Source organism: Diceros bicornis, chromosome 31 (genome assembly GCF_020826845.1).
Source record: "Diceros bicornis minor isolate mBicDic1 chromosome 31, mDicBic1.mat.cur, whole genome shotgun sequence".
NCBI lineage: Eukaryota > Metazoa > Chordata > Mammalia > Perissodactyla > Rhinocerotidae > Diceros > Diceros bicornis.
In genome coordinates, this window is record NC_080770.1 from 10402496 (window position 1) to 10416956 (window position 14461).

The 14461-nt window shown below is 46.7% G+C and overlaps 1 protein-coding gene across 2 annotated transcripts; it reads left to right on the forward strand.

Moving 5' to 3' along the window:
- The first annotated feature begins 661 nt into the window (after positions 1-661).
- HNRNPUL2 (heterogeneous nuclear ribonucleoprotein U like 2) lies at positions 662-10548 on the forward strand. Of its 2 annotated transcripts, XM_058526622.1 has the most exons (14): positions 664-1501; positions 3439-3574; positions 3871-3947; positions 4148-4287; positions 4602-4692; positions 4790-4902; positions 5111-5374; positions 5548-5670; positions 6061-6189; positions 6731-6899; positions 8603-8803; positions 9803-9876; positions 10125-10232; positions 10354-10548. In XM_058526622.1, exons 1-14 carry the CDS (start codon positions 961-963, stop codon positions 10432-10434), a joined length of 2247 nt encoding a protein of 748 aa, XP_058382605.1. In that variant the 5' UTR covers positions 664-960; the 3' UTR covers positions 10435-10548. The 2 variants fall into 2 exon arrangements, with proteins under 2 accessions (XP_058382606.1, XP_058382605.1); XM_058526623.1 differs by lacking the exons at positions 9803-9876; positions 10354-10548 and having other exon boundaries at positions 662-1501; positions 10125-10217.
- The last annotated feature ends 3913 nt before the right edge of the window (positions 10549-14461 follow it).

The window sequence follows — 14461 nt, forward strand, 5'->3', positions numbered from 1 at the left end:
GTAATCCCGGCAGAAACTACCCCGCCTCTCCAGCCTCCCCTCTGGCCCAACCCGGAAGTAAAAAACAAAACCAGGCAGCTTCGCCAATTGGAAAAATCCAAACGATCACAGATGACCAATCAGAATTGCAGATGACGATTCAAGTTGGCCAATGAGAGAGCTACAAGGGGAGGTCAGGGCGTCTGTTGCTGGGTAGAAGTTGAGGGAAGGCGAGAGGAAAGGAGGGCCAGGGGTTACTGTATTCGTTGGTTTTGGAGAGCCCTTATGTGTGCTAACCAGAAAGACAATTGCTAGTAGGCTTTCATGTTGCAACAGTTTCCCTTCTGGCTTTTTTTTATTCTCAAGAAGCTGCTGCACGTACAGACAGAGACTAGCGAGTAAGCCCTAACACGACAGCGCAATCGGAAGGCAGACAGAAGTCAGGTGGTGACGGGGTGGGAGGGGCGTGTGGCGAGGGAGCTCCGGGCGGCTGCGCAGAGCCCACGGCTGGAAGTACGGACAGACAGGCGCGCACACGCCTCGGTGCTACGAGGCACTTGAGCCGAAGCCAGCCTTTGCCGGCTGCGGCTCCCGTGCGGCTGCGCGGTGACACGACCGGCGGCGATTGGCCCAGGGGGTGAGAGGGGGCGGGCGGTAAAGGGAGGGAAGTCCGCCATCCTCGGCGCGCGCCCGCCCGCGGCAGGGGAACCGAGGGGGCAGGAAGCGAAGCAAGTCCCCGCTGCGTTGTTTTGGACCCCCCGGGCCGAAGGGGTGAAAGGAGGGGGAGGGAGAAACAAACCTACGTAGCGGAGGCTGCGCGCGGCCCTCGCCGCCTGCGTGCGTACGTGCGTGCGCTCGCTCGCGCGGGCTCCGTGCTGGCGCGTGAGGCGGAGGCGGGCGGCGGCGGCGCCTGCGCGGTCGGGCTCGGTCGACGGTTCGCAGGGGAGGAGGCGGCGGGAGGCGGAGGAGGCGGCGGCGGCGATGGAGGTGAAGCGGCTGAAAGTGACCGAGCTGCGGTCGGAGCTGCAGCGGCGGGGCCTGGACTCGCGCGGCCTCAAGGTGGATCTGGCGCAGCGGCTGCAGGAGGCGCTGGACGCCGAGATGCTCGAGGACGAGGCCGGCGGTGGCGGGGCCGGGCCCGGCGGGGCCTGCAAGGCGGAGCCTCGGCCTGTGGCCGCGTCGGGCGGCGGCCCGGGCGGGGACGAGGAGGAGGACGAAGAGGAGGAGGAGGAAGACGAGGAGGCGCTGCTTGAGGACGAGGACGAGGAGCCACCCCCTGCCCAGGCCTCGGGCCAGCCCGAGCAGCCGCCGCCGGAGCCCCCAGAGGCGGCAGCCATGGAGGCCGCGGCCGAGCCTGATGTTTCCGAGCAGCCAGCGGAGGAGGCGACGGCCGGGTCAGGTGGGGTAAACGGTGGCGAAGAGCAGGGCACCGGCAAAGGGGAGGAAGACGAGCCGGAGGAGCGGAGCGGGGAGGAGACGCCGGGATCCGAGGCGCCTGGTGACAAGGCCGCGGAGGAGCAGGGTGAGGAGCTGCCAGCGGAGCCTGGCTCCAGCCTGCCGGGTGCGCCTCTGACCCAGCACCCAGCCCTGCATCGCGGGGTCCGATCCCTTGTTCTCGCTTGCCTGAAAGTGCAAGATTCCCGTCGCCGTTTGGTGGGACTCCCCAGGGGAGGTGGTTTTCATTCTCTACCCACGTTTCGAGGGGGTTTGGCCGCCTCCGGTGGCCCCACTCGCTGCAGGAGGGAGGTTGCTGCCTCACTTGGTTCTTTGGTGGTAGTGGATGGAAGTGAGCGGTTTTGCATGCGAACTGCTCCGTGAGCGACCTGTGGAGCAGCCTCCCGCGGTGCTGGTGATCTTTTCCTAAAGCGAGAATGCGGAGGACTTGGCGGTAATAGGGGGACAGCCAGACCGACTGCTGGAGGCTTCGGCCTTTGCGCTATCTGGCTGTTGATTTTTTCGCCATAAAAATATTAAGCAATAAACTAAGTTCGTCAAAGTTCGCTCCATCGAAAAGCACGTTGCTAGAGCTTGAGCCACGCAGGGTATCTGGAAACCTAACTTTGTTCCTGCTTTAGCAGCAGGGGACAGCCTGTGGTGTGAGGGTGTCGAGTTTAATAGTTAACTAGTGAAGAGAAAGCCTTAATCTAGTGCATTTGGAATAAGTTAACGATTCTTGGGTAGTAGGGGTTTTACCTTGTCTGTGTTTTTATGATTAAATTTTAATCTTCCCACTGAGTCGAAGAGTGAGCATATTTGTAAATTTGCGTTGCTTAGGTAGCCTTTTACATTTCAGGTCCCTGGCTTCCTGAATTGGAATGGTTGAGGTGTTGGTGGGTTCATTGAGTAACCTTCTGGAAGAGAATGTGTAGAGTCGCCTCAGGGAGTTAGTGACCTTTCTCTCTTCCTTTGAAGTGATTGGATGGTTAGAGCTGATCCATAACTATCTGTCAGAGTAGAGAGGAGAACTAGAGCTGCTTCCAAGACTATGAAGTGGGTTGCCTTAGTTCTTATAATACATTTTTTAGGCTTCTGCTTAGTGTCATCATGTAATTGGAACCCCTTCTATGACAGTCGTATGCAACTTGCAGATTGTCTGTCTTATGTCCAGAAACAAAAATCCTATTACATAACCTTTGACTTAACGTGTATCCCAAATAGTAGATAAAAAAGGTTAAGGGATAAAAGACTGCCTTAAAGAAATTACTATTAAACCTTTCTAGTGTTGCAAACCACAAAGGCTTAAGGAAAAATTTGGGGGTTTTTTTCCTCTTGTAAAGAAGGTTGCTAAATATATGACAACACTTTTCTGCCCCAATTAATGTGCATTAAAGATGCAGTATTATTTATGGGTCTCTTGTGACTTAATGGTTTACTTTTGCAACTTTCAGTAGAAATCCATGATAAAACTACAGCTCTGTATCATGCACTTGAGTCCATCTGCTATTTAAGTAAAGCTGTGGATGGCTGTGCATTTTAAAGCTGGAAAGGTAAACTATTGAAAAGAAAAACTGAGGCTTCTGTGTCATGAAGCTGTGGAACAGTGATGGAAAATACATATTAAGTGTCTAGAGCAAATCCAATCTAACAATCAAGAATCAAAATTAAATTAACCTTGAAGTTTTTTAAAGACTTAGGATATATTTTCTTATGTTATATTGGTGGGAAAATCTGCAAGTTTGACCTGATTTAAGCAGATAAATTTAGAATGCAAAAATTGTCCAATTTTTATCTACTCCTTGACTGTAATTAGTCCATAATGTTCCTTTTTTTTTGAAGTAAAATCTCAACCAGTGACAGGAAGATAATTTTTGGAAATAAAATGTTCCATGCATGCAGTAGGAATAACCTGCCTATTCTGATTAGACAGATACGCAGATGCCCTGTTAGTTTCTTTTGGTTCTGAGCTTATTCTACACTCTAGTATGAAAACTGCTGATTTTTTTTCCCTCCTTTTTGTAGGAGATGACCAAGATAGTGAAAAGTCAAAACCAGCAGGCTCAGATGGTGAGCGGCGGGGGGTAAAGAGACAGCGGGATGAGAAGGATGAACATGGCCGAGCTTACTATGAATTCCGAGAGGAGGCTTACCACAGCCGGTGAGGGAAACAGTCCCTTTCATTGAAGGGAGTGTCTGCTCTGATTTTGGTATACCTGATGTTGATTGGAGAGTCTGGAAAGATGGGTGGATTAAAAATGGAATAGGTTTTTATAGGCATAAGGTTTAGATTGAATCTACCCTGAAAGCTGTTGCCCTTTTCTCATTTGTTGAAAGCAGCTGTCTGCTGGTATTTTATATTTGCTGATAGTTTAAAACAGACATGATGTCATGCAGACACCCCTCAAAGAAGAGGGCTTTGGTTACATTGTATTTGCTTTTCTCTCACATGTATAGCTCAAAGTCTCCACCACCCCCTGAAGAAGAGGCAAAAGAAGAGGAGGAGGATCAAACTCTTGTGAACCTGGACACGTGTATGTATAAGGCAGACAGGTTGGGGTTTGTACCAATCACAAGTGATTTTGGAGATTAACACTTCGTGGTCTACAACTTTTAAGAGACTTAGCACATGGGAGATTTTGTATCCATTCTTGACAACTGGGTATATTTGTGTTCTGTTGGTGGCTTTCAAGTCTTGGGCATTGGAGTAAACAGATTGCTTCTTTCTTAACAGATACCTCGGATCTCCATTTTCAAGTGAGCAAAGACCGCTATGGAGGGCAGCCACTTTTCTCAGAGAAGTTCCCCACCCTTTGGTCTGGGGCAAGGAGTACTTACGGAGTGACAAAGGGGAAAGTCTGCTTTGAGGCCAAGGTAGTATATACAGCTCATTAAGACCATTCATTTATTAAATTATTCATTAAACTGCTATGTACTGGCAGTACTATGTATTGCCTACCAGTATTTTATTAGTGCAGAAAAGGCACCACGCTTTAACAATAACCTTAGCTCCGGTTACCAAGAAATTGGCCCCTTTGGGTCTGGTTTAAGTCCATTGACAGTTGTTATTCTGATGTTGAGTTGTGATAGTTGTAATTTTCAGTTTGTATAGAAATCTTGTCTTTCTAACTCAGACTTTGCTCCTGAGCTGGTCACAGTATTTGAGAGTTTTTTTCTGACTTGGCCAGGTAACCCAGAATCTCCCAATGAAAGAAGGCTGCACAGAGGTTTCTCTCCTTCGGGTTGGATGGTCTGTTGATTTTTCCCGTCCACAGCTTGGTAAAGTTATTTTTAACTTTATCATTAGTGTTTGCTACCATATTGCTTACTCCATGGGAAGTTTGGGTGTAGGTAACTTATTTGTTCACTATTCTAGGTGAGGATGAATTCTCTTATGGTTTCGATGGAAGAGGACTCAAAGCAGAGAATGGGCAGTTTGAGGAATTTGGCCAGACTTTTGGGGAGAATGATGTTATTGGCTGCTTTGCTGTAAGTGCTCTTGAAAGTTGTGGATTTGCAGCAAGAAGTGGATAGGGGGCACTGGGAATTCAATTTGCTTTCCATCAGCTGCTGTCTTTTATGCATTGCTTAGTTGTGTTGTGCAGCAGTCTGAGTGAAAAAGAGAAGGTTAAATTGTAAGATTTAACCTGCCTCAAAGCCTGTACGCCCATAATGCTTTTATCTTTTGTCATTATAGAATTTTGAGACTGAAGAAGTAGAACTTTCCTTTTCCAAGAATGGAGAAGACCTAGGTGTGGCATTCCGGATCAACAAAGAATCCCTGGCAGACCGGGCCCTCCTACCCCATGTCCTCTGCAAAAATTGTGTTGTAGAATTAAACTTTGGTCAGAAGGAGGAGCCCTTTTTCCCACCACCAGAAGAGTTTGTGTTCATCCATGCTGTGCCTGTTGAGGAGCGTGTGCGCACTGCCATCCCTCCCAAGACCGTAGAGGAGTGTGAGGTATGTCAAACAGTTTCCAAAAACTTAGTGCTCCTGCTTTGGAATGGTGGGTGGGTAGCTTTTCTTCTCCAAGCTTTACTGAACTGGGGCAGGGGAGGATGTTCTTGAATTGGGCTTTGTAAATATGACTCTCACTTATTTTTCATAGCATTCCTGGTTCTGTTTACTTGCAGGTGATTCTGATGGTGGGACTGCCTGGATCTGGAAAGACCCAGTGGGCACTGAAATACGCAAAAGAAAACCCTGAGAAAAGATACAATGTTCTGGGAGCTGAAACTGTGCTCAGTCAAATGAGGGTGAGCTGGGGGAGGTTAGTCAGCTGTGGTGTTTGCTCTGAAGGTACCAAGAAATGCCTATAACCTTTTCCTGTTGGAGTTAGTCTTTCAAGTGTCTGAGAACAAGGGTCCCACAAATAGAGAAATGAGTTCTTTTCAATATGTGTTTAGGATAGATTCTTTTTCCTTTGCTGTGTTGTCAAATTTCTGAAAGCTGATAAAATCTGGACTATATCCAGATGAAGACTGGAAATGACTCCTGCAGGAAAAGGGCCAACATTCACAGCACTGAGGAATAGGAATGAACTGACATGAACTGATTTAAAGAGGTGACATTTACCATTGACTCTTGGGCTTTAACTTAGTGTATAACTTCTTGTGTTTCTGTTCACTTCCTCTCAAACTCACCAGATGAAGGGGCTCGAGGAGCCAGAGATGGACCCCAAAAGCCGAGACCTTTTAGTTCAGCAAGCCTCCCAGTGCCTTAGTAAGCTGGTCCAGATTGCTTCCCGGACAAAGCGGAACTTCATTCTTGATCAGGTATTGTTCAAACGTTGAAAAGAAATCTAATTTTACAGAACGGTCCAAAGATGAAAAATTTGGTATCCACTTAATGTGATAAAATTGCTTAGAGTCCAAGTGGGGTGCATATGTAGAGAGAGACTGAATCAGAGCAGAATCAGGTTACCTAATAAGACCTAGTGGTTGTGTGTTAGAGTTGTAATGTTTTTTGAACTCAAAAGGCTACCTCTTATTACTGTTTTTACTAACAGTATGTGGACTCAGACTATAAAACACGTAATAGAGGCAATGGAAAGAGCGTTGGAGCTTGTTTGGATTCCTGGCTCCACCACCACTAGGTTTGTGAGCTTGGACAAGTCTTGGCCTCTCTGAGTCTCCATTTCCCTCACGTGCAAAACAGGATAATATCTGTCATGTACAGTTTGAAGAATTAAAGAAGATTGTGTGTATAAGACCCCAAATCTGGTGCCTCACTTGTAAAAGATACTCAGTAAGTGTTTTGGTTGAATTTGAGTGATAATTTTTATTCCTAAAACATCTCTTACTCCTCCTATCCCAGTGTAATGTGTACAACTCTGGCCAACGGCGGAAGCTATTGCTGTTCAAGACTTTCTCTCGGAAAGTGGTGGTGGTTGTCCCTAATGAGGAAGATTGGAAGAAGAGGTTGGAGTTGAGGAAGGAAGTAGAGGGAGATGATGTGCCTGAGTCTATAATGCTGGAGATGAAAGGTGGGCTAAAATTATACAAGTTAGGGATCCTGTCCTTGGTCATTGCACACCATACTAGGGCCTCTTAGCACCTGAGTGATTCTCCACATCTGAAGTGTAAATCTGAAGAGTAAATTAATGGGTGTGAGCACTTGTAGATAAATGAATGAGCAGAGTGAATGGAGAAGCAGTAACCCTTTGGCTTATTCTGGCTAAGATACAAAAAGAGAAATAGTAGTCGGCCACAGGATAATTATAACTCAACGCGGAGGCTTCATTGAGTCAGTTTTTCATTTAGTAAATGCTTAATGTCTGCTATCTGTCCAGTACTGTTCTAGACATGGAGAAGTAGCGAATGAAAAAAATGCTCTGCCTTCATTGAATTTATACTCTAGAGGGAGGAGGTTATTATGGTTCAGATTAAAATACAGTGCTTGGCGTGAATGATTTCATCAGTATATCTTGATTTCTAGTATTAAAATAGCTTGTTTTTTGTTTCTTTATTTGTTTTGGGTTTTGGTATGTGCCTGAAATCTTTATTGCAATACAAAGCTTTATAGCAAGGTCCCTGTAAGGCAGAAGTAACTGTCTTAATTGATCTGCTTCCCGCTCCCTTCAGAGTGTGCTTTTTCCCCTTGCTACCTTCCGCTCCTGGCATCCCACCTGTCCTATCAGCTACTTCGAATTCTGGTAATGCCCAGGCTCAGGAGCTGCTTACACATCTAAGAGCCGGATTCTCTGAGTTTACTCAGCGTGAACTATGCCAGTCCATAACTGATATTCAGGCACTTGGAAGAATTTAGTTCAATTTTATAAAAGTGAGGGCTAAATGGATTCATCGAAGAATCAAGAGAGCCCTCATTGAACTGAATTCCCCTGGGACTCAGCCTCTGAACTTGATGTCTGGAGACTGGTGAAGGTGCTAGCCCATCATGCGCAGGTGCTGAATGATGGGCTAGTGTCCTGTTCTCCTTGTATAGAGGAGTAAGTGCCTTTAGGCTTGGATCAGTTGCTCATTAAGTCTCTTTTAAGAGTGGATTTCTTAGCATCTTATCTAACCAACACCAAAACTTTCTCAGTTACTTTTAGCCTCCGGCTGCCTGCTTCTGCCGTGATAAGAAACCTTAACCCAGGGCCGGCCCCATGGCTTAGCGGTTAAGTGCGCGTGCTCCGCTACTGGCAGCCCGGGTTCGGATCCCGGGCGCGCACCAACGCACCGCTTCTCCGGCTGTGCTGAGGCCGAGTCCCACATACAGCAACTAGAAGGATATGCAACTATGACATACAACTATCTACTGGGGTTTTGGGGGAAAAGAAAAAGGAGGAGGATTGCCAATAGATGTTAGCTCAGAGCCCGTCTTCCTCAGCAAAAAGAGGAGGATTAGCATGGATGTTAGCTCAGGGCTGATCTTCCTCACAAAAAAAAAAAAAAGAAAGAAACCTTAACCCAGGTCACTCTTAATTTATTATGGATCACTTGAGAGCTTGTAAATCTACAGTTTGCAGAGAGCCCTTTGTCTGGGGCTGTTAAAATTTAGGGAAAACTTATGGTAGAGAAAGTGACTTGTTTCTTTAAATGTGAGTGGGTATGAACCCAGCACTTTTTTGTGCGTTAGAAGATGAGGCTTAGGAAACCTTATTCTTCCTGTAGTGGAATTTTCATGATGAGATCTTACCCATCTGTACACTCTTCAGGCCCTCAAGTGTCTCTCTTACTCTTACAGCCAACTTTTCTCTGCCTGAGAAATGCGACTATATGGATGAGGTGACATACGGGGAGCTGGAGAAGGAGGAAGCTCAGCCCATTGTCACTAAGTACAAGGAGGAGGCCAGGAAACTGCTGCCCCCCTCCGAGAAGCGGACAAACCGCCGAAACAATCGAAACAAGCGTAACCGGCAGAACCGAAGCCGAGGCCAAGGCTATGGTGAGTCCTGGGGACCCGCCAGCCCCCAGCCTCAGTCTGTTCTTTGTGCTGAGTACAGCAGGATCCACGAGGAAACCAAGTCAGGTCACTAACAATAAGGAAGTACCTTCTCTATGGAGCTTATTTCTTCCTGGATCTTTTACCCCCAGCTTCTTGTGCCTTTTCCATAATCCTTCAACAAAAGGTAGTTAACTTTGAACAAAAATATTGTTTCCATGAAAAGCAATGCTTGAGCCTTCTCATTTGTCTAGTTTTCATTTTTACATATGGATTCCCCACTTCCCTATTGTAGTATATCTGAAGGATTTCTGTGGTGAAATCAGATTCTCATTTTAAGTTTTTTTGCTGCTTTGTCTGTTGGATCAGGCCAACTGTACAAACCAGAAAGTGAATGCATTATTCAGTAATTTTTTGAGTTATAAAGTAAGTTAGGCAATTAGTGGAATTAGTTTCCTTCCTGCAAGTCTGATTTGTCAGTTGCCCCTCAGTGTGTGTTAATTGCCCTTTACAAATGTCTGTGTGTGTTGTTGTCAAAGTGGTGCATGCCTGCTATGTGTTACACACGAATACCAACAGTTCCTGCCCTGGAGAAGCTTATTATTTAGACTTGGTCTCATTTGTATAAAATGATGGGGCTGGGTTATATGATATCTGAGATCCCTTCCAGGGCTGAAAGTCTGTGATTCTATGAATGGCAGTTTTTACTCATGTATCCAACTCTGCCATGTATCCCTTTGCCATCTTAAATGTTTTGCAGGAATTGGGGAGCTTCAAAAGCAAGGTGGCTTGGTTTTCTTGTGTTTCTATTCCTCTGCCCTCCCCCCTCAGACTTTTTAAAAGATCCTGGCTGGTGCTTTAATTAACATTGTGTGAGCCTGACAGAAGCAGGCTTCCTATTCCCCCAGAATTGCCTTTGGCTCCAACTTTTTGATTTCCACTCAGACGTGGAGCCAGGACCCCACGCCAGCTGTCTGAGCGCGCTCTCCATTTCTCTTCCAGTGGGCGGGCAGCGCCGAGGCTACGACAACCGGGCCTACGGGCAGCAGTACTGGGGGCAGTCTGGAAACAGAGGGGTGAGTGCAGCTCTCCTTCTGCTCCTCCCTCTGGGCCGTGATAGCCATTCCTATTGGCTTGGGGGAGCAGAGTGGTTTGGGCTGTTTTCTCAGGGCTTAGGGTTTCCCGCATTTAATGTGTTCCTCTGGAAGATTAAGCCTGTTCATAATATCAAGCTAAGATCTGTCTCATTTAAGACGGGGGATAGCAGTGGATCATGATGCTGAAAACCCATAAATCTTCACTCTTTCTCTTTCTCCTTTCCCAGGGTTACCGTAATTTCTACGATCGATACAGGGGAGACTACGATCGATTCTACGGGCGAGATTATGAGTACAACAGATACAGAGACTATTACAGACAATACAATCGGGATGTAAGTATCTTCTGGGGCTAGAGAGAGGGTGAATGGGGACAGGACCAGAGGAATGAGTGTCATGCCTCTCCGTCCTCAGCCAGCTGTGGCTCTAAGTGATGGGGTTTCCCCTCTCTTCTAGTGGCAGAATTACTACTACCACCACCCCCAGGACAGAGACCGATACTACAGGAACTACTACGGTTACCAAGGGTATCGGTGAAGCCCCTGCCATTGTCGCCTGTCAGCCATGAAGCTGAATCTCTGGGGGTGCCAGGCACCCCCCAAAACACAACCAAGGAAAACAGGGGCTGTCGGGGTGGGGCTGAGCTGCCGGGGAGGGGCGGTGGGGGGGAGGGTGCGTAAGCAGGGGTGGGGGAGGGGGGAGGTGGAAACCAACAACAAAACTGTACATTTTTTTTAAAGTTTGTTGAAAAGAATATTGTCTTATTCTATAAAACATTTCAAACCTAGTTAGATATTTGTAATCAAAAAACATTTGTGCAGAAAGCAGCACTTAGGGCTGCCTGTCCTATACCCTGCAGTTAGACAGGAAAAGAACCGAAAATGTCACCCTTCTGACATTCTAAGGCAGCTGGACTGGCAGCCAAGTAAGGGAGAGTGACAAGGTGGTGCGGAGAGGGTGGGAGCATGTGAGGGCACTCTCCAGAGCAGGCAGGAGTGGGGACAGAGGGAGAGCTTGTGACTGGGGCAGTGAAAATAAACGATTGGCTCTTATCAATCACTTGCACCAACTAACCGTTTGTATTTTCTTTACCGACCTTTCCCTCTTGGGATATCTGGTCTGGTGGGCTGGGAGGCCAAAGAGTCCCTATCTCCACTTTTCTGTGCCTTCGTGCTGTTTGGCTGAGGCATGGAGACTACCAATTGGGTAGTTCTATTATATAGGATTCCCAGGCCAAGGCAGCATAGGGATTGTTCTTGATTGCAGGGCAAAGCTTGTACCCTCTATGTACCCATTAATGAATTTCCATAAAATCCTGGGGGAGAATGGAATTGCAGCCCTCAGCCTGAAGATTGTGATTGGCCAGTCTCCACTCTCTGTCTTCCAAAGTTGAGACAGGCAGGAAGTCTCTGAAATCATCTCTGTTCGAGTATGTGTCCTATTCTTATAGTGCAAGAGAGGGAACGTTTCTCAGGGTTTCAGCTCACACAGAAACGAAGCAGGATTCTTTTCACTGCAGCAGGCTATGTATATAGGTGAATCCTGTGGTGTGGGCTACCAGGCCCAGGTGCTGAGAATAGCAACTATTTTATACAGTATGGAGGGCCCGTGCCCTGTTGGTTTTTTTGATACACAGGTAGAGAGTGAATAGAAAGGGGGAGGGTGGGGTGGGAGGCAGCTCAGTGGGGCTGCTGAAACGGGAAGAGTGTGAGTGTGAGCGTGTGTAACGTGTGCATGAAAGGGAGCACCCCTTCCCGACTTCTGGAAACGGGATTCCTCCAGGGGTGCTTTTCCTCTGTTCCCAGAGAGGCCTCTAGCCAAGAGACTTCAGTTGGGATAGTTTTTGTTTGTAACTTTACCAACATCCTCCCAGTTCTTGACAAACAGCTTCAGGTGGCTGGGTGCAGGAATATGGGTGGGATATGGGAATGCTCTTTCATTATTTAGCTTCAGTTTTAATTCATCTTTCTGCTCAGCATTGTGTCAGCGAAGAGCTTACTCAGCAGACACCACATACTGCAGCATTTCCTAGTGAGGGAAAACCCTGGGTTGTGCTACTACAAAATGCTTCACTTCCATTTCCTCACCTGGGCAGTTCTCTGTTTAAAATTTTGTGCTGAGATTGGATCTCTCTCCCTCTCCCCCCGTTACTGCCATACAGCCCTTCGCTAGGTGCAGACCCTCCTCCTGGCCCTGTAGTCGCCCCTGTCTGTGACATACCCTTCTGCTCCACAAGTACCTCTGACCCCAAGGCTTGAATGAGGGGGCTGGTGGGGAATACATTTGCTTGCCCATAGTGATGTTCTTTCTCTGGGCGCCTGCTTTCCTGTGGTGCCGTCAAATGGATTTGTGTGTGGCAGTGGGTGAAGTGATTGCATGAACTTTTTTGTAACCCACTAACTTTTTATTATTAAGGGAGTTTGAGAAAGCTTTGCTCATAGTGTCAGGACAAGGAGGTAAAAACTGGAGCCCAAAGAAATTCCCTTAGGGCAAGATTATGTTATAATAGAACATTGACCTTGAGGCAGAAGCTGCCACCCCTTTGCAAATGTTTAGTCCTGCAGCGAATAGCATCTTTTTATTGTCTATGACTCGGTTTGGGGATGCTAGGCCCTCGGGGCCAGGGGGACAAAGCTTAAGCCGCTTTGGGTTTTTTTGTGGGGAGGGAGGGTTGGGGGAGGTATTTGCTGTTAATTTTTGACACTAGAAAGTCATCTTTTTTAAAAAGCTGTTTTGCTAGGTGGGTGGAGAGAGAAACTGCCAGTCCTTGTTGGTTTGGTCCAAGAGATCACTCACAATGACAGTAGATGTCTGGGTTTTGTTTCTGTCTGTCTTTTTATTATGAAAAAAACAATGTTAAGGGGGAAAATGTGGATTAACAGGAGGGATCCCTCGCCTTGTTTTCCTTAGAAGACTTGTTTAGTGTTTTATCAGACGTCTGTTGTAGTTGTTGTAGATGGAAAAGCTTGTGAGAAAAACAAACACCACGTGGAGCCTGTAAATGTTTTTGCACAACCTGTAAAGCATTCTTGGAAGTGGCCAGTAAAAAAGGGTTTTACCATTTTAAAAAAAAATGTAACTGTGTCATTGTTTACATCTGTAACCTTTTCCTCCCCTGTTCTCATTACAACATTCTGGCAAAAATGTAGGCACAGTAGCTTCCAGTTTTAGAATAAATAACCATTTGGATTGAATTCACTCTATCTCCTGTGGCTGCACTGACTGGGGCCGAGTGTGTCATTGGGGGATTTATTTATTTTGGATGCTGCTTCCTCAAGTTGCGCTGGGTCCAACCAAGGATGGCTTTCCTCTTGCATGGCTGTTACTCCCTTCGTAATCTACTATGCCTTCACTTGGGAGCCAGCCATTCCTTCACTCGGGGGTCCTTGGCCGTGCTTGTTTATGCTAAGAGCTTGAGCCATTGGAGTAGATGGAAATAAATTATAACTCATGACCTCTGTGTATTTGGCCAATCCTAAAACCAGTTGGATGCTTGACTGTAAATGTAAGGTTCCATTTAGGAGCCAAATAAGTGTATTCCTAAGTAATTACCACTTAGGAGAAAAAGCCTACTCATTCAACAGATGATGTTTGATGGGTCTTATTTTCTGGTGAATTTGGAGAATGAGAACATAGCTTTAATTAACAAAATCACTACTGCATTGCTAGCACCAAACTGATCCTAATTGTATTTCTACCAAATGGTCAGGGACTTATTAAGGCTGGGGTGCCACAGGCTCATGGCATCCAGTGTTTTGACAGAGTAGTGATATAGATGGAGATACTGCTCTCACTCCTCCCTCTGTATGAAACACAAATTCAAACACTTACAGGGCCTTACAGCTTTGTACCCTAATGGCTACCCTAGATTTCAGTGTCTGCCTATGCTCTAGGATATTTACAGTTACTCAGTGTTAGAGCTAATCAATCATTTAAAATGGTTATTTATAGCTCATGCCTTGTCTCTAGTAACCTTTAAGCCCACTTTTTCCCCCAACTGGGGCTGCTGCCATTCACCCCTCATCTGATGAGTATGAAAATTGAGCAGAGCCTTTCAAAAAAAACAAAGCTAATATCAAGATTACATTTATTGAACACTTCTGGCTTTTTACCAAATCTGAGCTATGGGAATTTTCACTTAACTGCCCTGGAATTTGCCCAACACTGATGCAGGAGGAAAAGAGAAAGGTTCTTCTTAAGAAGTGCCTGCTTGCCATTTAAGTGTGTATAGTACAATCCATTTCTTAGGTATTTGAATGCCTGCTATGTGCCAGACACTGTCAAGATGCAGGGATTAAAATAGACTTGATCTGGGGCCGGCGGGGTGGAGCAAGCGGTTAGGTGTGCGTGCTCTGCTGCGGCGGCCCGGGGTTCGCCAGTTCAGATCCTGGGCGCACACTGACGCACCGCTTGGCAAGCCATGCTGTGGCGGCGTCCCATATAAAGTGGAGGAAGATGGGCATGGATGTTAGCCCAGGGCCAGTCTTCCTCAGCAAAAAGAGAAGGATTGGCAGATGTTAGCTCAGGGCCGATCTTCCTCAAAAAAATAAAAAAATAAATAAAA